At 40.4% G+C, this 23,887-nt stretch overlaps 1 protein-coding gene across 1 annotated transcript in view; it reads right to left on the bottom strand.

The window, feature by feature from the left end:
- The window catches only part of ARL3 (ARF like GTPase 3), a 32,393-nt gene that overhangs the window by 5,077 nt on the left and 3,429 nt on the right, over positions 1-23,887 (bottom strand). Inside the window, exons 2-5 of the mRNA XM_081861723.1 lie at positions 18,625-18,768; positions 16,528-16,644; positions 11,180-11,230; positions 9,714-9,899 (exon numbers count right to left, since the gene is read on the bottom strand). Of these exons, the coding sequence (XP_081717849.1) occupies positions 9,714-9,899; positions 11,180-11,230; positions 16,528-16,644; positions 18,625-18,768 (498 nt within the window). The remainder of the gene's footprint in view (positions 1-9,713; positions 9,900-11,179; positions 11,231-16,527; positions 16,645-18,624; positions 18,769-23,887) is intronic.

Raw genomic sequence — 23,887 nt, 5'->3', positions numbered from 1 at the left:
CAACAGTTTTTGCTGCTCCTGTTGCCTCTAAAGCAGTAATCGTGTTTGCACACATCATGGAATACAAGGCAAGCAGCACTCCTCATTCATTTTGAATGTAGGAGAGCTGAGACAGCTTAAAGTCATAAATATCTGCTGACACTCCTTTGATATTCAGCACAACAATCCCATAAACAATACATCCCTGCAAAACAACCACCAGGCACCCCATCTCCCAGGTAGAAGCAGACCAGAACCTACCCATACAGAGGGACTCTAACACTGCCCAATGCCACAAGGGAGCTCAGCCAAAGGGAAACTCAGCTACCTGAACACTGCACAGCAGAGGCTCATAAAGAGGAGTTTATGATGGGATTTACTGTGGCTGCGAGCCTGACTGTATAACAAGGGCAAAAGAATGACAAGGCACTATGCAGGAGGAAAGGTGAACTCCAAATGGCTTTTCAATTCATATCTGGGTCACTTTACTTTGAAGGCAGGAACTCACCCAAAAATCACTTTCATAGCAAGAGCTGGTTCAAAGAGAATTCTGACTGTCCCTAATTGGTTTGTGGGGAATGAGTGTGTGAAATTAACACAGAGACTACAAGGGGAAAAGGATCAATTTCCCTGGATCAAAGAGGATAAAACACACACATTTTTTTTTTAATCTGCAGGTAAACCGTTTCCCATACTCCACACAAATAATTGTCAGTATCAAGTTCAATGATGGGAAATAAATGTTCTCATCAGATAGCTAAAATGCAGAGATCAGCTTAATGGGATCAAATTCTGGTAAAGAATTGGTGGCTATTTGCCAGCAGGGAAAGAAACAGGAAGCTAGTAATTAGAGAAGCAGAAATTTGAAAATAAAATCAGTTAGGCTGTTGTTACATCTGCATTAGAATTTTATTTTATTTAACAGTAAGACGAGCTCAGCTAGATAGGACTAAAACCCTTCTAGACCAACATCTTATTTCCAACAATGGAGAACCAGATGCGTTCAGAAAGCCCACAAACAGGGCATGAAAGACAACTACACTTCCTTTGCTGTAAGTCTCCAGCACCAGATATTCACAAGTGTACTGCCTCTGCATGTGATGGTTCCATTTAGCTCCCTATCCTCCCTGAATTTGTCTGGTCCCTTTTGAAGCCATCTAAACCAATGGCTGTCGCCACCCCTTGTAGAGGTTCAAAATGTATTATGTGGAATAGTATTTCCTTTTGTTTCTTCTTTTTTGCATAATTTTTAATTGCAACTTTTCACCATACAATATAATGAAAAACAAACTAATCTAAGTAAAAATAAAGAAGAAAACAAAGAAGAGAGGCCCTCTGCTTGTCTCACACAGAAGAGGGTGGACCCCTCCCTGAAAGCTTCCCTTTCTTCTCCCAGCCTCCCACCTTGGGAGTTCTTCTCTTCCCTGCCTCTCACAAAGGGTCTTTCACCAGTCATCCATCACCTTCCTGTGTGTACCCTCAGAGTAGAGGACATCAACAAACAAAATAAAACATAAGCAAAAGCAAAGTAGATGAAGGAAGAAAAAGAAAAAAGACAGGAAGAAAAAGATAATAAAAAAAGAAAAAGAGGAGAGGAGAGGACAGATATAAAACGACTTCAGATTCTCCGTCTGTCAACTAGATCTATAAAGATTATTCAAAATATCCAAAGTGTTCACTCCAGGATGGTATCCAGCTGTATTCTAGGAAAATATCCAGCTATTTCTCGATCTGCTAGACAATGTTTTTCCAATCTTCAGCCACGCATATCTTAAGTTCATTCCTTTTCCTTTTCACACAAAAAGTCTAAAAGGGGCTCTCCAATTCTTACTATCACTAAATGTTAATAATGGTTTACCTCCAGTATGGTATGACAACTTTATTTCCATAAAATTCCAACTTCCATTATTAGAATAATAATCCATAGTTATTTACTTGTAGTATATTCATTGATTCATACCCACTTCCATATATTCCAATCTTGTTTCCTGTTGGCTGTGATTTTCCATTCTAATTTAATAAAAGAATAATAAAGGGGGGGAGACTCCTTCTATTTCCATTTCTTCCATTCTTTTTCCAAGTGCATCACCAGAAGTTTGGTAGATGTTTCCTTTAAATTCACTCCAAATTGTACACAGAATACTTTCTCTGTCAGCCCTATCTCTGCCATCTCAAGAGGTTTCTTAATGTCTTGGTCAATGCTTTTGTTCCACTCCTCCAGCATCACACCTCCATCGTTTGTCCATTCTACACCTCAGGCACTTACGTGGCGGTCCTCTCCATTTCATCATTTACTGCCTCCAACTTTACCATCCCACTCTCATGTTCTGGCAGTATTCCCCTCCCCCCCCCGCCCCAGGCTCTGTCTGATCTTTCTCTGTTCCATTTTCATTCAACATTTTATGCATCTCAGCTCTGAGCTCTTTTAATTCCTCACCCAATAATTGACTCATGACACTATAAGTCAGTGGTGTGCTCAACAGTACTTTTACCTAGTCTCTGCCTTGAAAACTTGTGTCTGTCTCTTTACCAAAGAAGCACATTCTTTTCCCACAGTTAAGGGATTAAGTTCACTTTTGCAGTCAACACTCCACAAAAGGTACAGAGAGTTAAAGGTAATATAAATGAAAATTTTTAACAACCACAGCTCCCTTATCTGTTTATAATCTTTCTTAGTCGCAAACAGTTAAACTATTTGGGGTTTTTTTATCTTTTTGTTTTCTTTCCAGCCTGTTAATTAATTCCTCTTCTTATGCCAGGAGTCAGTTCACATTCCACGTGAAAGTTTAATTGGCAGATAGATCACCCCAGTCGTAATTCATCATAGTCTCAGAGGTAATTAAAAGAAGGGAGGTTTAATTGACCTAATGCCCTGAGGGGTAACCTTCAGGGCTACTATGTGGTGTCTGGGCATGGTGGCAGTACCTCACTTCAAGTTATTCACTGCATCTGAAAACCTCCTGATCTCTGGAGGGAAGAGCAGCTTTCTTCAGAGCATTAGAGGTTAATGCCTTTGATCCCCCTATTTTCAAAGAGAGAATGTGATAACCAAGATTTACGTCTTGGCTATCGTTAATCACCATGTAATTATCTCTGTTGATGGCGTATTGGCAGTAGATGACTAGTCCGCCATCTTTTCTCCCGGAAGTCTCACAAATGTCCCTTTTGTTTCTTCTCAATCTACCACCAATCAATGTCATTTAGGTAACCCTAAGTGGTAGTGTTATGAGACATAGAGTGTCCACACTTTCCACAACATACATACTTTGTGGACCTGCATTATGTCCTTCCAGGGATACTGTTTTTAAAAAAACAAACTAAAAATCCCCAAATGTTTTAACCTTCCTAACAGGGAAGGTGCTCCCACTGCTTGATCATTTGGGTTGCTTTTTTCCTACCCTTTCCTTCTTTACCTTATTCTTTTTGAGATGACTTGGTCATAATTGTATACAGTATACCAAATGTGACCACACTAGTTAATATAAAGTTATTATGGCAGCAGTTTATTTTTATTCTCTTTTAAAAAAATCAATCTGAAATTTGAGGTTGTCATTGCTGATGTACACCAAGCAGAACTATTCATAAAGATAACAAGAACAATGCTGGATAGTCACAGCCAGTATATGTATGGTTAGAGTGTTTGTTTTTTTGTTCTTGTTCTTGCGTGTGCGCTGTGTGTGTGTGTGTGTGTGTGTTTTGCTCCATTGTAACTATATAAATAGATAATTTTAAATTATGTTTATACTATAGCATTTATATTTTTGTGCCTATACTCTATATACCACAATGTCAGCATACGTGTATTTTATACGTGGCTAAACACAACATCACAAGTGCAGTTACAAACTGACAGAAAGTATGAAACCAGAAGTAAGGGAATAGGGTTGGCTATGTTTTAAGTACAGCCCCTATTTCAATCATCTGATTAACCTTATTTAACTTAAATAGCAAGAGGCAGTTGTCTCCCAATAATGATAGTGCATAAAGATCAAATGACTCCAGGTGTCAGTGTGTGTGTTTCTCAATGGCTGGAATCTGCCATTACCAACTAAGCTAGTTAAAAATAGTTAGAAAATCCAGCCATTTCCTTTTGTGCCTCTTTGTACGATCACAATCCTGTCTTGCACACCTGATGGCATGGACATCTCTCTGCTATGATACTGGCCTTTCTCTGTCTCTGTTAATATCTAAAACCCACTAATTCCTTACCTGCTTGCACATTCCTTTGTCTCCTGGAATCGAGCAATCAAGCAGTCTCCCATGATCACAGACTCTTCAAGGCCTTTATACAATATTTGCAAATGTGTCAAGACAAGTGAACAGACTTCCCAATAACTTATTTAAAAAAACGATGAGTACACACAAAGTAGTGGGAAAAGGAAGGACAATGGCTAGGGGATAAAAAGAGGTGAAAAAGTATTTCCCGCCCCCAACTATCATTGGCTGTAATAAAAGGTCACTGCAGTAAGAGTGAGAGTAAGAGTAAGAGTAGGAGAAAATACAGAATATTATTTTTTACAGTAAAACCTCCAAACCAGGATATCTGCACCAGTAATCAGCTGGTGATGTGGAAGACTTCTTTTTAGAAAATGACCTGACGCTGTTCAAGCTTTACCACTTTTGTAAGATTATAATACAAAAATATAAACCTATACATTAAGGTGACATAATTGCTCCCATTGCCATTTAGTTTGATTTAGTACATGAATGAAAACAATGAAATGAATGTTGAAATGAAAACACATTGGTAGTAAATTAATAAATAATAAAATATATTGTGGCGTCCTTTTCTAAAAAAGAAAAAGGGCAGTCTTTTACAGCAACTCTATTTCCCTCTTATTTCTGTTTAAATAAAACACCAGAGCCAAATATACTTCAAATTCTATCCTAATTATGAAGTACTTAGATTTAAAAGATATTGGCATTTATTCAGCTGAGTACTGGCAGCTCCAGTTGCTTGTGGCCCTTATTGCTTGGAGGAAAACTATAGTAGCTTCACTCTGAAGACTGGCTTCTGTTCTGGGCTTTCCCATCATGTGCCTGCAAACACATTTTCTATAGGATGGTTTCTGGTATTTTCACAAGTGCTCACATGTGTGTGGGTGTCTGTGTGCTAAATGAACATGTGGATGCGGGGGTGGAGAAGCATAAATGCCACAAGTCTCTTTTGTGGCAATTCACATGTCAGCTTATAAACCTGAGTTGTGTACTAGCAAACAGAAGCGCAGAGCTGACTGATCCCTTATTCTGTAGTATGAGGGATATTTTTAGCCAGCCTGCTCCTGTCTCTCTTTAGCTTGTTAAATGAGAAGAACAAAAGGCCTGGTACAAATCTGTGTATGGTAAAAAATTATCTTCTCTGAACAATGGCAGGAAGCCTGACTGGTGCATTGAAGGAGAGTGAGAGTCAATTATAAACAATGGGGCTGCTCTACATTACTGCTCATGGAAATAAACCGGGGGCACTCTTTACATTCAAAGCCTCTTGATCAGAACCTTTCACTGGTATCAAATAGATACAGGGCAAGCTCGCAGCGGATTCCTTTCTTAATTAACATTTTTATTTAAAGAGACCCATTTCAAATAATAGTTAAATTCTCTAAATGTATATAATTTATTAACCATAATGTAATCTCATTAACCTTGAAATCCCCAGCCTTAACTACTGAGTTCTGCAGACTATAGCTTAATCTACGAAACTAATTAAAATGACCTTCAAACCATTTCTCCTTCGTTTGCTGTCATTATTTATTCTTTTTTTTTTATACTCTGCCCTGGGGCTGTCACAAACTGTTCCCTATTAACTCATTCTCTGTACGTTTCTGTTCCACAGAAAGTCCTATTTTCTTTTCAAATCCACTGTTGCCAACTTGCACTCTTGTTATTCATGCAACAGCCTCCTGGGTACCTTCCCTCCTCCCAGCTGGCATATTTACTTTCTCTTTATAGCCTTCTAAATAAATATCTGATAACACTTCCATGTTCTGTCACCAGCCTCTAGGGTGGTTCTTTAATGCTGTGAACTAGGACTGAAACACTACATCTCCTTTTTCCTGAAGAGCTGAAGCAACAATTCTTCTATATTTACCTCAGCTTCAATGCACGAATTAACTATTCTTTAAACTTCACATTTAGGGTACACTGGAATCTCTTGATTGCCAGGCCACTGGGCAAAGATGTGCCAATGATTACTGGCTAAAGCCGTGTCAGAACATTCAACTCACTGCTAATAGTGGCAATACTTAAAAAGTGTATGGAGGCATCAAGAAAGCCTTTGGACCCATAGTCAGGAAAACTGCACCACTAAAAATCTTATCTGGAGAGATTATCACAGACCACAGCAAGCAGATGAAGCAATGGGCAGAGCACTACAAAAACTGTACTGGCAAGAAAACGTGGTTGCTAGCACAGCAGTTGACAGCATCCAGACTCCGACTGTCTTGGAAGAGCTGGATGTCCCTCCTTCCCTTGACAAGCTGAAGAACACCATCAACTCTCAGGCATGTGATAAAGCCCCAGGACAGGACAGAATCCCAGCAGAAGTGCTGAGTGCTGGCCTCAACTCCTCCCTCATGATGCACCTCCATAGCCTTCTCTTGCAGTGTTGGGAAACAGGATCTGCACCACAAGACACGCACTACTCCAGCACTATGACTCTCGACAAGAACAAAGGTGACTGCCATGATTGTAACAACTACCAAGGAATCTTCCTGCTGATTACTGGGAGGAAAGCCTTTGCCCAGATAGTTCTCAACAGATTAAAGTCACTCACTGACAGGGTCTATCCCAAGTCGCAATGCAGCTTTAGAGCTCAGAGGTCAAGACTCAACATGATTTTTTCATTGCATCAGCTGCTGAGAGCAGAGGTGTCCCTTTTGTGTCACCTTCATAGACCTGTCAAAGGCCTTTGACCACATCAGCCAAAAACGACTCTTTACACTGCTCAGTAAAATAGGACACCCACCTAAGCTCCACAAGATGATCATGTCCTTTCATGAGAACATGTGCAGCACTGTCCAGTATGATGGCTCATCCTCGGACATCTCCCCTATAAAGAATGGTGTGAAACAGGGCTGTGTTCTTGCCCCAACTTCTTCTCCCTGTTGCTCTCATATACCTTCAGTTTGACTAAAGACAGCGTGTAATCCATTCAAGGAGCAACGGGGGTCTGTTCAACCTGGCAAATCTCCATGCCAAGACAAAAGTGCAGCGGGTCTTTATCCAAGAGATGTTGTTTACAGATGATGCAGCCTTGACAGAGCACTCTGAGGAAGCTCTACAGAGTCTCATCAACTGTTTTGCCTAAGCTTGCATGGAGTACAGTCTTATCGTTAGCCTGACAAAGAACAACATCCTGAGTCAGGATGTGTCACCTTCTCCATGCACCTTCTCCAGGTGTCGCCAACACTCCATGCATCAGCATTGGTGAGCGCATGCTTGAGGTGGTAGATGATTTTGTCTACCTGGGGTCCACCATAACAAGCTACTTCTCCTGTGAGCAGGTCAAGCTTATTGGCAAGGCAGCTACGTCAATGGCTTACTACTCCACAAGAGTAGGGGGGAATGTGATGCTAATGACCAGTACCAAGATGAAGGTCTATCAGATTTGCGTGTTGAGCCACACTGCTTTATGGAAGTGAGTCTTGGGCAACTTACAGCCGCCAGGAGCAACGATGTCTCAATGCCTTCTACATGGACCGCATCAGGAAGATTTTGGGCATTACATGGCAGGACAGCTTGTGCTCTCCCAAGCCCTCATTCCCAACGTGTTCACATTCCTGTCTCAATGATGTCTACACTGGATTCGTCCTGTCCACAGAATGGAAGATGGCAGGATCCATTAGGCGGGAAACATTAACCATGATGCATGGGAATCCCTTGCAGATTATTGCTGTGCCTGTGGACAATCAGGTCATGTATCCACAGCAGTGAACAGAGGAGGAATGACCGCTGGAAGGAGCACATAAAGAAGAAACGCCATGGTACACCTGTATCAGTACAACAAGATGCCTCCATCTAACCCAACTGCAACAAAACACGTCTCTCCTGTATCATTCTCTACAGCCACGGCAGGCGCTTTAACTCTCCAATGGTTTGACTTAATATCCGAAGGAGCACTTTTCCATTGTCTTCCTAGACAGGTGGATGCCAACCAACAGTTGTAACTCAGCCTCCTTGGTATAAGTTGTTTCCTAAACCAACGAAAACTCAAAGAGAGGCCCCAGATATCTGAGTGGACAGATGTGTACCAATCCAGCAAGGGATATTTTGTGTGCAGAAATAACCTTCCACATGCATGACAGATGCTCACTGGTCTCCCCATCCACACTGTGGTGCTCATCCAGGCCTCAATGATCTGTCATGATCTGTGTACAGATCTGTATGCAGTTGTGCATCCTCATCCTTACAAAGCCACCGGAGTTTATAGTTAATTGCCTATGAATCAACCTGGATGGGGGCCATAGTGTTTATGTGTCGTATCTGCAACATAGGCAATGTTTCATTCTACCATCTGTGGGCAGTTTGTATGACTGGCTCACTGTCGGTGTCCAGTTTTCAAAGAAATGAAAAGCTGTCACATTCAAAAACAGAGACCAATTAAAATAGCTTATAGGATACTGCTCTCCATTGCTACCACCACAAGATACACAAAGCTAGCAAAATCCAATTTACTAATCTAATATGAGATCAGAGTGGCCACTTTCTTATTCTGTATCTAGTGATGTATGTGCATGTGTGTATGTAATTTATGTTGAGTAGCTAATGCTCAACTATTTTTATTTTGATATTTTCTTTACACACTGCATTGAGGGCTTTGCACACTGCAAATTTATCAATTTATATACTGCTTAGATACAATTGTCTCCAAGTGATGTAGATGAACTACATTGCAAAGGAAAGGTAAAATTCAGTTAAAACTCTAAAATCAGACTACAACCAAAATGCCTGTTGGAACAACAAAAAAAAAAAAGTCTTCAGTGGGTGCCAGAAGTTCCACAGTGAGGGGGCCTGTCTAACCTCAACTGGAAGAATGTTCCATTGGGCCCATGATACATTTAATATTAATATAATGCAAGGTATTTTGCCAAACATTTTTTTTTATAGAAGAGTTTCCCAAAATGAAGTGTTTGTCTCCTCCCTTAAAGTGTGTGTGTGTGTGTGTGTGAGAGAGAGAGAGAGAGAGAGAGAGAGAGAGAGAGGGAGGGAGGGAATGAGAGACAGAATGCTGCCTGGTGGGAAGTGGTCACTGGAAATAGAAAATTCACTGAAAGTTGTAGTTGACAAGTCAGCCTGACTATGGGTGGTAGTCAACTACCGTACGTTTTACTCAGAGAAGACCCATTGAAGTAAATGAAAATGGCCAAGTTAAAACTATTAATTTTGATTTACTCTGAATAAAACTCAGTTGAATACCACCCTACAGTATATGTATATAGATCAGGCAAGCAATGTTGAAACAGCATCATGAGACCCTAATGATGTAATGGAGACTCTAAGTTTAAGGAGGAGGGAGAATCTCATGAGAGAGCCTGAGTCTGTGTTAGAAGTCTTTACCTCCCTCCACACACCAAGCTATACATTTTTTGCTTTGTTTTCTTGAGTTTCCAGTTTTGCAATAAATACATCATACATTATGATCCAGAATGTGTGTGTGTGTGTGTGTGTGTGTGTGTGCATTTCTCATTCAGACCAGTGGAAAGGCTATTCTGCCAGAATAAACACTGCCTCCTCACCGACACACCCTCTCCTGTGAGGGCCGAACAAGACTGAATCTGCCAGACTCTGTCACGGATCGTGTGCAAGTTCAGACCCTCTACAATCTCTGCAGCAGGGGCTGCCGTCAGCAAATCTTGTTTGTTCGCAAAGATGAGCACAGGAACACCACTTAGCTTCTCTTCATCTAAGAGTTCCGCTAGCTCCTGTAAGAATCATAAAGATGCAGCCAGTATTTTTAAAAAGCCTTTGGCAATGGGAGGCTGACTGTTGTATCTAAGTAGTTGTACATGTTTTAGTAACATATAGGACAAATAGTAAATGCTAATGTTTCAGCGAAGCACAGATGTTATAGTAAAACAAGTAACTGGTACATACAATTACTGAGACAAAGATTTAAAAGCAAATCCCTCTGTTTATGGAACGGAGAAAGTTTTAGCTCAGTCCAATATTACCAGTTGTTTTCAAGGCACTGTCAATCCCAACCCTCTAGAGATCAGCACTGATGACACAGCAAAAATACATGCTGGCACAGTTATAACTTGACTTGCTAGTAGAATTGAGCAGCCCTTGAAAACAGGTGGTTTTATCCTACATATGCTTCAAATTCTGCAGGAATGCTAACAGCAAGCTTTGAACTTTGTTCCAGTTTAATCAACTGTAATTCATGCATAGGACATCACTGATAAAATCTCTATCCAGAAACAAGCTCATCTTCATAAAAGGCAGCTGTTCTGGCTACTAAAAGGGATGCAAAGCGCTCATACAGACATCATTTGTTGATAATATCAATGAATGCGTTAGGGATTAGATAGTTAAAGAAAATGGGAAATGGAGCCTGCTAAATCTCATTCTAAACTTGTTGTAAGATGGCCTTAGAACTGTAAGGAAACAGGCCTTTAATAATGGGCAGGTGCCCGGGAATGTTAAACCTTCCAGTCCTAAACTTGCGGCGAAAGGTACCAGAAGGAACAATACTGGAAGAGGTAGAACAGAATTCATAGATGGGTGGTTAGCAAGTCCTTTACAGATGTTGTTGAAGATTATCAATGCACGATTATTTCTGATGCACTTTGTAGTCCACCACCACTAGCACATTATTATAGAAGCACATCCATGCTGTGTATTCTGTAATTGAGCACTATGTCCCTGTATGCTATACAAATCTCTGTAGTCTTAATTATGGTAGCCAGATAGCTAGAAATGGCTATAGCTGTACCAGTCTTAACTGTCCCAGCAGAACAATCCTATTTCTTTGGGTTTTACTTGAGGAAAACAGAAAAGAGCTTAAAAACTCAGAAGAGTAGCCTAAATGTTCATTAATTCATTTGGTAGAAAACAATAATTTAAACTTAACAAGGCTTAGCTTGCTTTTAAAACGGCAAACTGTACATCAGTCCCTTTTCAAATGTCTGACAGTGTTCTATGTACTTATACATTATAGAAAAAGGCATACAGCGATTTCCTGAAGTTGTGCATTACTTACCTGACCCGTTTCTTCAAATCTCTTTCTATCTGCACTATCAATGACATAAATCTAAAAAAAAAGGCAAAATAGTTAAGAATGCAACATTAGCCAAGAAATAATCAATGTGAAAAAACAAGTCTTCCCACTAGCCCATTTCTAATCACGTTGACTTGGCATTACTTCCTTTTTAAGGAACCTGCAGTCAGGAAAACTTTTATTAACCTATATATCATGTCTGAAAATTCCCATTATTCTGACGGTGGATGGTTGTACCTTGGCAAGATTCGGCACAGATATTTATTTTGGCGTGTGTGAATACATACAAACATCCATTTACCAAGTGATAAGTTACTAAAATGTGTCTATAATTACATAATCAGTGTGGGTGGATGGGTGGGGGCCTTAATGCACTTCCACACCTCAGCAGAAGAGGAAGCAGGGGGTCTTTAAAAATTGTTCATCACATAGATCTTTATATCCCATCAGCATCTTCTTACTCCCCATAATGTCATCTTCCTTTTTGTGGGTTGGATGGAAAATTTTCTTACCCCTGGCTATTGTTAGCCATTTACAACTTACAGCCAGCAAGAAGAGATTCCAGAAAATCAATGCATTCAGCCCAAATTTTAGCTTATATTATTCAACTGAAAATAAGATAGACAGTGGCCACATTTGGATGAACATATCTTAACAAGCTGAAAGAACAAGCCATGTCGAAACAGGCTGTCATTTACCTTCTCCCTTCATGTGAGTTGCAATTAAAGCAGGAAGTCTGTAATTCAAATAAAAATAAAAATAAATAAAAATTGTCCAGTAGCACCTTATAGACCAACGAAATTTGTTCTGGTGTAAGCTTTCGTGTGCATGTATACTTCTTCAGATGAAAGCTTATACCAGAACACACTTAGGTGGTCTATAAGGTGCTACTGGACAATTTTTAATTTTTTAATTTTTATTTCGACTGCGTCAGACCAACACGGCTACCGACCTGAATCTTTAATTCAAGGGTAGGCGATGTGGTACCCTCCAGACATTGTGGGGCTACAGCTCCCATCTGTCTCAGCCAGCTAAATGTCAGGAATGATGGATGCTGCAGTCCAACAACATTGAGAAGACACCATGTTGGCTCCCCTTTTCTAATTAATTGTGTCGTCTTATTTTGTCCAGACTGAGAAATTATGGTTACCATCTTTGTAACAAGCCAGGAATGTAGACCACATATTGAAGTTGGTTTAGAATTCTGGGTTTTTCCAAAGATAGTAACCATAATTTCCAGGTTTGGAAAAAAACAGGAAACTATGGGAAATTGTGTCAAAATGGTAGGGAGGAAAGGGGCCATGACCTTAGGCAAAAGGCTCACTCACATCTCAGCTTTATTAACATAAGATATGCTCATCAAAACTGGGTCACTGTAATACTTGGGCATATGGCCTGGCAACCAGCCTCAACAACTTTGATTCTTAGGTTAGTTAGTAGTTACAGAACCAGCCATGGGGCAAAATGGTATATTACCCCAAAGAAGACAATGTTTATAGTAATGGGGCACTTTTGTTGTGAGGGTGAAACACTGGTTTAGTCCTCAGACAAGAAGGCTGCACTTACAGAAGCATCCACCAGATCCCTATAGCATCTGGCTGTTCCCCAAGGACCTCTTATCTAAGCATAACTTGTGAAAAGCATCTCATTCACAACTCGAGACTGCAGACCTTATGGCAATGCCACAGTGAACAGCAATGCACCAACCAAGGTAGATACACGTCAAGTGCCTACTTCCCATAACTAGAAGGCTCGATGCCAAATAGCTGCAGGTGTGTGTCTGAATATGCAATCATTCAAATATACACACCTTTATTTGACTGTGCATAGCTTCCAAATAGCACAGGTGTGGGTAGCTGGAGTATCTCCCATTCAAGAACACCTGCATGTTTATGAATGTGCAATCACTTCATGTGTTAAAAATATTCTTGGAGGGGCCTCTCACTTGTGTAATACTCTTCAGTTTAGAGCAGAGACAGGCATCTTAGTTAGCAAGCTGTCTTGTTTCCAAGGCACACGGGGCTAGTTTGGGTTCTGTGTTCCAGCATTTCCTTCAAAACATTTTTGTAAATGATAGATCAGAAAGGGGGAATGCCCCTGCTCATGGATTTAGGTTTGTTTTTTAAAAAAGAAAGAATGCCCATAGGCAATCAAAGTGAATCAGATATAAAGGAAATCTGGGCAAATGATGGCATAAATCATAAAATGGATTGAAGTGATAAAAATTATTTTACATTAATTTGCCTACTCTTGTGTTTGCAAACGTCAAGGTTTTCTTGTTGAGATTCCTAGACTGGAGATGATGGGGGTTCCTAAGTATCCATTTGGTCTTAGTTTAAACATACACTTAGTTCTTCCTTTCTTGGGCAGTGGGGCTTTATGGGGATTGTTATATGTATTTTTAGAAACTGAAAAATAAAGAAGTTAAAAAAGCACTTTCCATCTTTGTCTCTATCCAAGAACTGCATAGATATTTGAGTTGAATAGTTGATTAACTGTTTGAAATCTTCATGACTTAGCTAAACCTGCCAAGATACAGGATTTACAGACATTCGTTAGCATATGCTACCTCCCCTCAGTAGAAGAGGAGGCAGGGGGACTGGTAAAATGATCTTAATCACTTAGCAGCTAACTTCCCCATCCCACAATCCTTTATCCTAGCTACAACAGATACTCTGCTTTTTGAATGGATGTGCCTGCAGTACTGCACTTGGAACATGTTCAGTTAATTGCTGCTATCAAAAAAGGGGGTAGAGTCCTGAAGCCTGCAGTTAACTTCCATAGAACCTCCCCGGTAATGTCAGTGATACACGTCTTTACCAGACTGGAGTATGTTTTTAAGATCTACTTTGGAAGTTCTCCTCAAGATTCCCTTGCTGGAAGATGTTAAGACAGGTGCCAACAGGAGAGTGCACCTTTTCAGTGATGATGCCCTGCAGGAGCAGCCAATCCAATGCTCCCACTGCCACACCCTACACTGGGCCAAGCTTCCCACACCTTGCCCTTCCCCTCTCAATAAGCACCAGTGACCTGCTGTGTTGGGAAGCCGAGAGAGCAATGGTGCCCCACCCATGGCGCTCCACCACTTGTTTCTGGTGCCCTGCCTGTTAATCCCCTTCCCTGAAGGAGCGTCTCCACCCCCATCATTCTGCCCGGACGCTGAGGTCCAGCGCCGAGGGCCTTCTGGCGGTTCCCTCATTACGAGAAGCAAAGCTACAGGGAACCAGGCAGAGGGCCTTCTCGGTAGTGGCACCCGCCTTGTGGAACGCCCTCCCATCAGATGTCAAAGCGATAAATAACTACCTGACATTCAGAAGACATCTTAAGGCAGCCCTGTTCAGGGAAGTTTTTAATCTGTGATATTTTAATGTATTTCTGGTTTTTATGGAAGCCGCCCAGAGTGGCTGGGGAAACCCAGCCAGATGGGCGGGGTACAAATAATAAATTATTATTATTATTATTATTCCCCAGGCAGGTTTGTGAGGCACCAATACTGGTGTCCTTCGGGTGTCCAAATCTTTTATTTTCTCCAGGCTTTTAACTGAGCAATCTATATACTTCCTGCTTTTCTTTGATTTATTTCATTTTTGCTGTCACAACTGCCCTTCGGCTTTTTATCTGTACATTTTTATTGTTTCACCTGGACATTTTGTTTTTGCAAGATGCTTTTGATATAGTTATATAGAAAATAAATATATAAATCAATATATAGGATTTTTCAGGCTCTGCATGTGTAAAAGACTGCTCACACTACAGAGTGCCTTCTGTCCTCTTACTATATAACAGAGCTTTCCATGGGGTGCTAGGCTTACACAAAGTCTGGATACAACCCATAGATATTGGTTCATGGCTGCCTTCCGGAGAAAGCCAAGTATTCAGTCTGCCCTTTGCAGTTCTGACTTTTGTCCATCACCAGTCCTTTCTGCATCCAACAATGAACTACTGCCTCACTGATGAAGCCATGATAGCAATAATGGCAAGCTGTCGGCCAAGCAGACCTTGCCAAGGAGCAAAATATCATCAAGGGACTTGTCTTCCTTTATCCTCTGGTTAGCAGGCCTTCTAAATGCTTCTTCAACTGTGCTTCAAAAAGCCAACTGAATGAGCTGGTATAGGATAACACCTCAGGGAAGAGGCTATGTGTTCTCAGTTCAAATTTCACCCAATGGAAAGGCTGTGATTACTACTATCCCAAATTCCAATAGGGCAGGGGAAATACACCAGCAATAAGCCCCAATGTGAGCAGGATTACTGCCAGTAGAATCTTTATGTTGATAGAACACTGCTACTATGTGGAACAAACCTGGGCAGGGCAGCACAATGCCACTCGTCTGCTTCTGTGGCTGTTTAGACAGGGAACTATACTGCTCCCTTTTCTGCATCTGAATCGCCCTAGTAAGACTGTATTCTCTGGAGTGTTTTGATGAGTTCCTGTGCAGAAGCACTGTACTCATAATAGGTTTTACCTATTATGGAGGGAGCATGGTCTCTTCTCCACTGAGGTATGGAGCTGGCATGATGTTATAACTGACACTCCTTTTTCTGTGTGTAGCCCTTGAAAAAAATTGCTTGTTTGTAGAACCTTATCATTAGAGGGTCATTAATGAATTTCCAGGGATACTATGGGCTATCTGTACATGTTGGTGTACTGCTGTTTGTTTCTCCACCTACTGTTATAGCATTGCCTCTGCTGCTGAGAGCAGCATTGCAGCTATGTCACATTGGTGACAGATCTGGCATAGCAGGATAGTTGGATTGGCCAGTTAGGCAGCAGTAATCTCTTAGCATCAGTTCACCACTTGCAACATGGAGATAATACTGATTTATCTTACATGACTGTTGTCATAAATATTACTAAGATAATGAATGTGAAGACTTTTGAACATTCAAAAAGGAAAAGGCATCTGGGAGTCATATAAGTGTCCTTCAAAAGATGCCATGGAAGGAAGAGCTCCATAAAATGTTGTTTTAATTGTGCAATGTGGTTGTACTTTGGTGGCACCCTTACTGTGTGTTTTGTAGAGTATTAAAGAAGAAGAAAAGCACTTGAGAATTGCACCTAGTAATTTGGTTCATATTTTTCAGCCTGGAACACAGAGCTACTTCAAAGGGAAGGCAAAACAAATGGAACTGTCACATAGCACACTGTTGAGAGACCAGTTAAAAATAAATGTTTCTGCAGATTTCATAATTCACGTGCACACACTGGCTCTGCAAGAATGTTCAGACTGGCTGACTGCTGCAAAACAAATGACTTTGATTGCAGTATTTCTTAGCTGTTAAAGTCACTATGATATTTAATGTAGCATTCAGCAGTGGCCAATGCTTACCAGAATATCGGTGTTCTCAAAATAATTCCTCCAGTATGGCCTGATCTTCCTCTGTCCACCAATGTCCCACACATTCAGCTTGAAACCTTGTGCTTGCACGCTTTTGATGTTAAAACCCTGTGACAAGCAGAGATAAAGTATAACTGGTGTTAACGTGATGCCTGGCTTCAGATTCACAGGCAGACATCAGTCACAGTTTATATATCACAACTCTGGAAACCCTAACAAAATAAACCCTGTGCTGCTATTCAGATGGATTGGCTGGGGGCAAGGTGAAGGCTATAGCAGCCTTGCATGGATCAGGGTCTGTTTCTGTCAAAGCTATAAAGATGTATGTTGCAGCTCATAACAAGAAAGGAAGGTGCAGTAGGAGGTGAGAGAACAATGCAGATAAGAAGTAATCACATAGCCTTGCAAGGAGTAAGCCTCAGCTACTGAAAGCTGAGGCCAATGTGCAGGCTAACGAGAAGCAGAAGTCTGTATGTGAGTTGATATGAGAAAACTAGAAGCAACAGCTGCACTTTTGAAGGGCCCATTTCATCAATTAAAGCTCCAACTGAAAGGGGAGTGCAACCGGAAAAACAGGATGTGGTGCAGGCTGGCAGTGAGCTGCCACACAATACAGGGGATTGGCTTTAAGCTTGGAATCTGAGGGTGGGCTTTTTCTCTAAGGCGTGGGAGCATCTCATAGGCAATGTGCTCCATCTTGAGGACTGGGGGAAGGAGATCCAACCTTGTACAATCTCTAGCACCATCCATTGGCCAACATTGGGATGGTGTCAGTTGAGCAACTAATGAAAGATACTTTAGCCCTTAAAAAAAGCTCTGGAGAGTTGGTGCATGTAGAGAGGACAGAGGGACACTGTGTGTGTTGCAGTTTTGAAGTATACATGTGAAATATCTGCACCGTGTATGTGCTGAACTGCAACATTGAAGGATGTAACAACATGCAGCTTGGTTTAATCTTCTGATTCTCTAGTGTGTGTTCATAGTCTGAGAAGTTTTAAAGCAAGAAATGCATGCACTCTACAACTGTTACCATTCCATTGGGCACATGCACACCCCTTCAATCTGCACATCACTATATTAACATGTGAAGAAAAGAGTCATAGCTCACTTAGAAAGCACATGCTCTGTATGCTAAAGGTCGCAGGTTGAATCCCTGTGACCTCTAGGTAAGGCTGGGAAAGGGTCCTGTCTGAAACCCCTAGAGAGCCGCTGCCAGTAAGGCTGGACTACAATGTGCGAGATGGAGCAATGGTCCGACTCAGTATACGTGGGGCTACCTTTGAAGGTGACCCGGAAACTCCAGAATCCAGCAGCTAGGCTGGTGACTGGGAGCAGCCACCATGACCATATAACACCAGTCCTGAAAGACCTACATTGGCTCCCAGTATGTTTCCGAGCACAATTCAAAGTGTTGGTGCTGACCTTTAAAGCCCTAAACGGCCTCGGCCCAGTGTACCTGAACGAACATTTCCACCCCCATCGTTCTGCCCGGACACTGATGTCCAGCTCCGAGGGCCTTCTGGTGGTTTCCTCCCTGCGAGAAGTGAGGTTACAGGGAACCAGGCAGAGGGCCTTCTCAGTGGTGACACTCGCCCTGCGGAATGCCCTCCCATCAGATGTCAAGGAAATAAACAACTATTTGACTTTTAGAAGACACCTGAAGGCAGCCCTGTTTAGGGAAGTTTTTAATGTTTGATGTTTTATTGCTTTTTAAAAATATATTATTAATATTCTGTTGGGAGCTGCCCAGAGTGGCTGGAGAAACCCAGCCAGATGGTCAGGGTAAAAATAATAAATTATTATTATTAGTAGTAGTACAACGCAGCTTTCTACGGCCTTAGGAAGTGGCTGCATGAGGTAAAAGCTATATGAGTCCCAGAACTGTGGGTATACTACTATTGGAATAAAGGAAAATGAAGGGAAAAAAGTACATAGGGGTTGTGGCATCTGTAGCAGCTTTTTTTTTTTTTAATAAAAAATATTATACTTTACTTTTGGTTGCAAGATAGATTCTGTTTGTAGCCACCCTTCCTTCTCCATCCTCCAAACTTCAAGATTTAGCAGAGCACCAATAGCCTCGTTCCTTACCTGTGTGGGAGTAATGTGGGTGATGTCTTCAGATGCGAGTTGTTTCAAAAGTGTGGTTTTGCCTGCATTATCCAATCCCAGGAGGAGGATTCTTACCTCCTGGTCTGGTGCACTCTTCAATTTGCGCAGAATTGACAGCAAACCCTGTTAGTGAGAAAGGGCAGGAGATGTTACTTGCTAGATGTTATTTTTATCACCGTTGTCAAAAATCAATGAGAAACAGAAAGAAAGGAGATCCTGAATAGCCTTATAACACATGAACAAAATGTACAAGTTGCTGCCTGTAGGTTGATGATCTGTGATACATGAGACAAAAAGAAAGTGGATTTGAAAGAGGGATTTTCCACTTAATGAGTGAGATTAAAAGGAAGCAGGAGAGTAAACACAGAACTATTTGGTAATTAACAGAGCACTAAAATAATTATTTTAAAAAATAACATCAAGAAAGAAATGCAAAAGAGAATATAGAAGTTTTAATAATTTCCTAAAATAGGATAATGAGGGGGTCAAGTGACTAGATAAAGGAAAAGAGTTCCTTACATTTGGGAGAATGGAAACATCAAAATAAGAAAGAGCACAGGGAGATGGAAGTTTAATAATATTTTTTTTGATGAATGAAGGGGCTGCAGAGGAGACTAGAGTAAAGGGAGAAAGCAAGAAAGGCAGATTACAAGTGGCAAGGCCACAAGTGGCTATTAGCACTGAAAGGTAGCAAAAAACAAAAAAAAAGAGGAAAGGGAAAATGAAAATGAAAATAAAGAGATGATAGCATGATCAGAACAATGAAAGAAGAATACAAGCAGCAGAAGGGAGAATAAGATAAAGATGTTGAAAAATAAGAAAGAGAAATAATCAAAGTGGGTGGATCTATGCAATAACTTTGCAACAGAAGTAACGTATAAATAAAAATATAGGTCAGAATCTGATAACACACCAGCACTATGAAAAGAAGCAGCAGCAAAATATATCTTTTTAAATAAACCACAATAAAATTATGTTGTAGAATCCAGAATGAGATTGCAGCTAGATAGTACGTAACAAGTAAGAAGTAGAAAATATTTCCAGAAGGGTATCAGTGTTAGTTTGTTACAACAACTATCCTGTGGCACACCTTAAAGACTAACAAATTTGTGATGGCATAAACTCTCATAGACTAGAGTTCATCTCATCAGGTACCTAAGAACGAAAGATAGCACTGAGGCAGAAAAATAAATGTGAATGCTATGAGCATAAATAGGGCAATTCAAACCAAATAAATGAATTAAATGTCCAAGTAGGAGCCTGTACAAGGAAAAAAGTAACAAGTCCTAAAACCATGTTGCATGGGACAACAGACAATGGAAATAGAAATATATATGTCTGTAACATGAATAAAGCACAATTGAAGAAAAATTAAGAGAACAGAGAAAATAGGCTTAAGCTGAGAGACAAGAGATTGTCAAGCAAAACATGACGACAACCCATGCAGAACAGAATGAGAGTCTGAAATGAGGATTTTACTAGAATCAGGGTGGATTTTAAGAGATATATTACACAGAAAGAAATCTTAACTAGAACAGTAATACAAGTTGAGAAAGAAGAATGCCCAAGCTCTTAACTTCATTTTCCATGCATGGACCTAACCCTTATTTTGGTGTGTCCATGAACCTATAGCAACAAATGATAGCATCTGCTCAGAAGGGGGTCCTAAGATTTATCACCTCCTTCTCATTCTTCCCATTTGAAGGCCATTTTGCCCCCCTCATGCAGCTCCCACTAGTGTTAAGAACTGCCATTAATATTGGATCGTATCAGCACATCTGAAAAAGCACAGCACTAAATCATTCATATCAGGGTGTTAGGTCTCAAGATTTAGGGCAGTAAAGAATTTCAGTCAAGCTGCTGAATTAGTTTTATTACTTTTGCCACCAGCCAATCCTCAGTTATACAAAATCCCATAATCCAAATCCACCCTCTACATTCCGACTAGCCATGCCATGAATTCTTACCTACTAATGATTCAGATTATCCACAGCCCCTTGTATTTATTCTCTGAACCATTCTAGGCAAATGATACATTCACATGTCAGCGTTTTCATGATGTATCTATTACAAACCTCTCAATTGCCTGCATTGTGTAGCTAAGAAAGTTCAGCAAATTTCAAGTGATAGATCCTTGAGCTGAGAATAGCTTTCAGGGTTTGGGAGCAGAAGATCCCTGTGAGTTTATTTGCATTGCAAAAATGCTAGAAATAATTGTGCACATTGGTGGTGCCAACACTCAAACACCTGTACTACTTTAAAAGAAGTGTCAGCTGGAAGGGCATGTTGGGCACTGATATGTAAATATATCTGGGCTGCTTTCTTACATCTATATAAGATGCAGATCAGCCAGATTGTCCCCTGGGTGACAAAAATATTATTAAAGCCAAAAGATCTGCTTTCTAGTGCTAGCTTTGCTAGCAACCTGCCACAAGTAACCTGTGACATCTGCTGTTATTGCTTGTATTTTCCCTGTGCTGGTTTCTCCTCCAGTTTCATATGACTGGCTGCAACATTCTTAAAGCCAACAGCACATCTTAGTAAATTATAAGAAGTGCTCTTGGTCACATCACAGCCAACTATCAACTCTAAACTCTGGTTTTTGTTCTTTGTTTTAGGTACATAATACATTTTTCTAATAAATAATACTTGAGCTTCGTCTCATTGCTAATCCCCTCCATAGCATTTAGAAAAAGTTATTCTGTGGCTCACCATGACTTATTTAAAAACCCTAGCATATGTTCCTTCCGTCTAGGTGGAGAGCAGTATACACGTGTAAGCGAGGGTACACAATAAGAACTCAATTATTTTATCAGTTGTGGAAAGATGTTCTTTTCTATCAAGGATGCATATATTAATAATAAGTTCCATGGGATCATTGTTGGTTTTAATTTTAAATAATTAAATATTTTGAGTGTGGGCAAAAACCAAACATATCTTACATTCCAAACATAGAATAACTGAACATCTTTACTGGCATTTTGTCAGGAAAAACTATGCTGAAGCAAAAGGAATTTTTTAGGCTGAAAACACACCGCTGGTGTAAGTTATTTTGTTCTGAGCACACACTTGATAAGCAACAGTTATTTCACAAAGGCCATAAAGGGAACCACTAACATATTAATCTTGGACATGATCCAGCCATACATTTTTTATATTGAGACACTGAGATCTGGCAGAGACAGAGGTGTTGCATTTATACAGGCCATCCAACCATGGAATTCCCTTCCTCTCCAAATAATATTTGCAGCAACCATTGAGTTTTTACCAGTAGTTAAGAACTCAAATTTTTTTGCCCAGGACTTCGGTTGATTTCCCCCCCTCCTCTGCATTTGTATTTTTATTTGTACTAGGTGCTGTTTATTTTAACTGTGCAGAATGATTTAAATTTGTTCATAATGCTTTAATTGTTGTTGGAAATCACTCTGGTAGGGATATTGCCTGAAAATTAGTCTATAAACCTAATTAACAACAACAACGAGAACACTTTTAAGACATGCACTTATAAACATGCATTTAGTTATCCTGTTGAAATCAGTAGAACTTGAAAATATTTATTTTGGGATGGGTTTTGTCCCCTTTCTGTATCATTTTTAAAGCTGCAAAATACCTCATAGTAAATATTTATTTCAAAGCAACAACCCTATTATGACTAATACACAAACTAGGGTAGAGAGCAATTAAGCTGCCCAAGATCAGCAAACAAGTTAAATAAGGCCTTGAACTCAGGTTGTCATGATCTAAGTATGTCATGAGCCATGTCTATCCACTACTAGAGCACTCTGTCCCTTGAGCGCCACAAAATACTCTCCATATCCAAATATAAAGTATACAGAGGGAGTACCAGATTGTCGGTTTATTTGAACAGTTACATGTCCTAGTACAATGTTAAAGCATAGCATTAAATAGCTATAGTTCTCCTTCTTTAAAACTTGCTATTCTTTTAACTCTACACCAGGGGTAGGCAACCTAAGGCCTTCTCAATCTGGCCTGTGGACAGTCCGGGAATCAGCGTATCTTTACATGAATATAATGTGTGCTTTTATTTAAAATGCATCTCTGGGCTATTTGTGGAGCATAGGAATTTATTAATTTCCCCCCTCCCCAAAATATAGTCTGGCCCCCCACATGGTCTGAGGGACGGTGGACCGGCCCACGGCTGAAAAAGGTTACTGACCCCTGCTCTACTGACCCCTGCTCTATCAGTTTTCCGGTTGCAATCAGTGTAACATAACTGTTGACATCAATAATGTATTTATAGGTCAAATGCAGAAGATTTCAAATATGTACTTAGGGGAAAGCGTCATGGGGAAAAATACACATTTAAAAAATACCTGTTATTTTCTACCGAAGTGACCCATATAAGAAATACCATAGAGAGAATTGCCACACATGCTATTGGGAGGCTTGCCAATCACTAAAGAACAGAGAGCGGAATCCCATTAGAGGAGAGAAGTAAATACCTGCTGTTTATCTGGATTAGCCATAAAGCTTTGATAATGAATTTAGAGTGCAAGTACAAAGAAATCTGCCTTTGGTAACCAGCAAATGTTTACTTAGTTGATGTGGTATTTCTCTAAAGATCAAGTCAAGTACAGCTGTCCCGTAAAATAGTCTCTAAGGTTGCTTCCCCAATAGTAGATTTCATTGAATTCTATCTTCTCTTTGTCCCAGAACTATCAGCCTTAGCAGCAATTGTGGTAAGGCAAGGTAGAAGTGTGTGGCACAGTAACTATATGGCTGAGTCCTGTCTTGGAATGTGGGATTAGGAAGGGAGGAAATCTACATGACATCAATCTAACACAGCTAAGGCTAAACTATAATGTGTGCAAGCCTTTCAGTCTGCCCCACCCTAAAATGCTATTTGTCTTTGCACCAACAGCAGAGGGGCAATAGTGTGGCCTTTTAAAAGGCAGCTGGCAGGGGACTTCTTGCCAGCAGAGGAGATCCTCAAAATCCTATGCTCCCTGGTATGTCCTCCTGGAAACCATAGAACTATATCCTTCGATGACTTTAAAAGATTAGACAAATTTATGGAAGATAGGTCTATAATCATTAATACTTAATGGTCCATTGTGTAATTAGGTTACAAAGTTCTGGGTGGAAGAGTGTGTGGAGTGAATTTGTCATGGCCTTAATAAACTAGCTGATGCCATGAAATGTATTTGATTGTCTTAGTCCTGCATCTCAGGGCTGAGCTGCATACAGTATTAGTACTAGCTGCATTAGTAGCATAACTTTA

Source organism: Podarcis erhardii (genome assembly GCF_964252035.2).
Source record: "Podarcis erhardii genome assembly, chromosome: 5".
NCBI classification, from domain to species: Eukaryota; Metazoa; Chordata; class Lepidosauria; order Squamata; family Lacertidae; genus Podarcis; species Podarcis erhardii.
The sequence above is the reverse complement of the archived record's forward strand: the minus strand, read 5'-3'. Positions and strand labels throughout refer to the sequence as shown.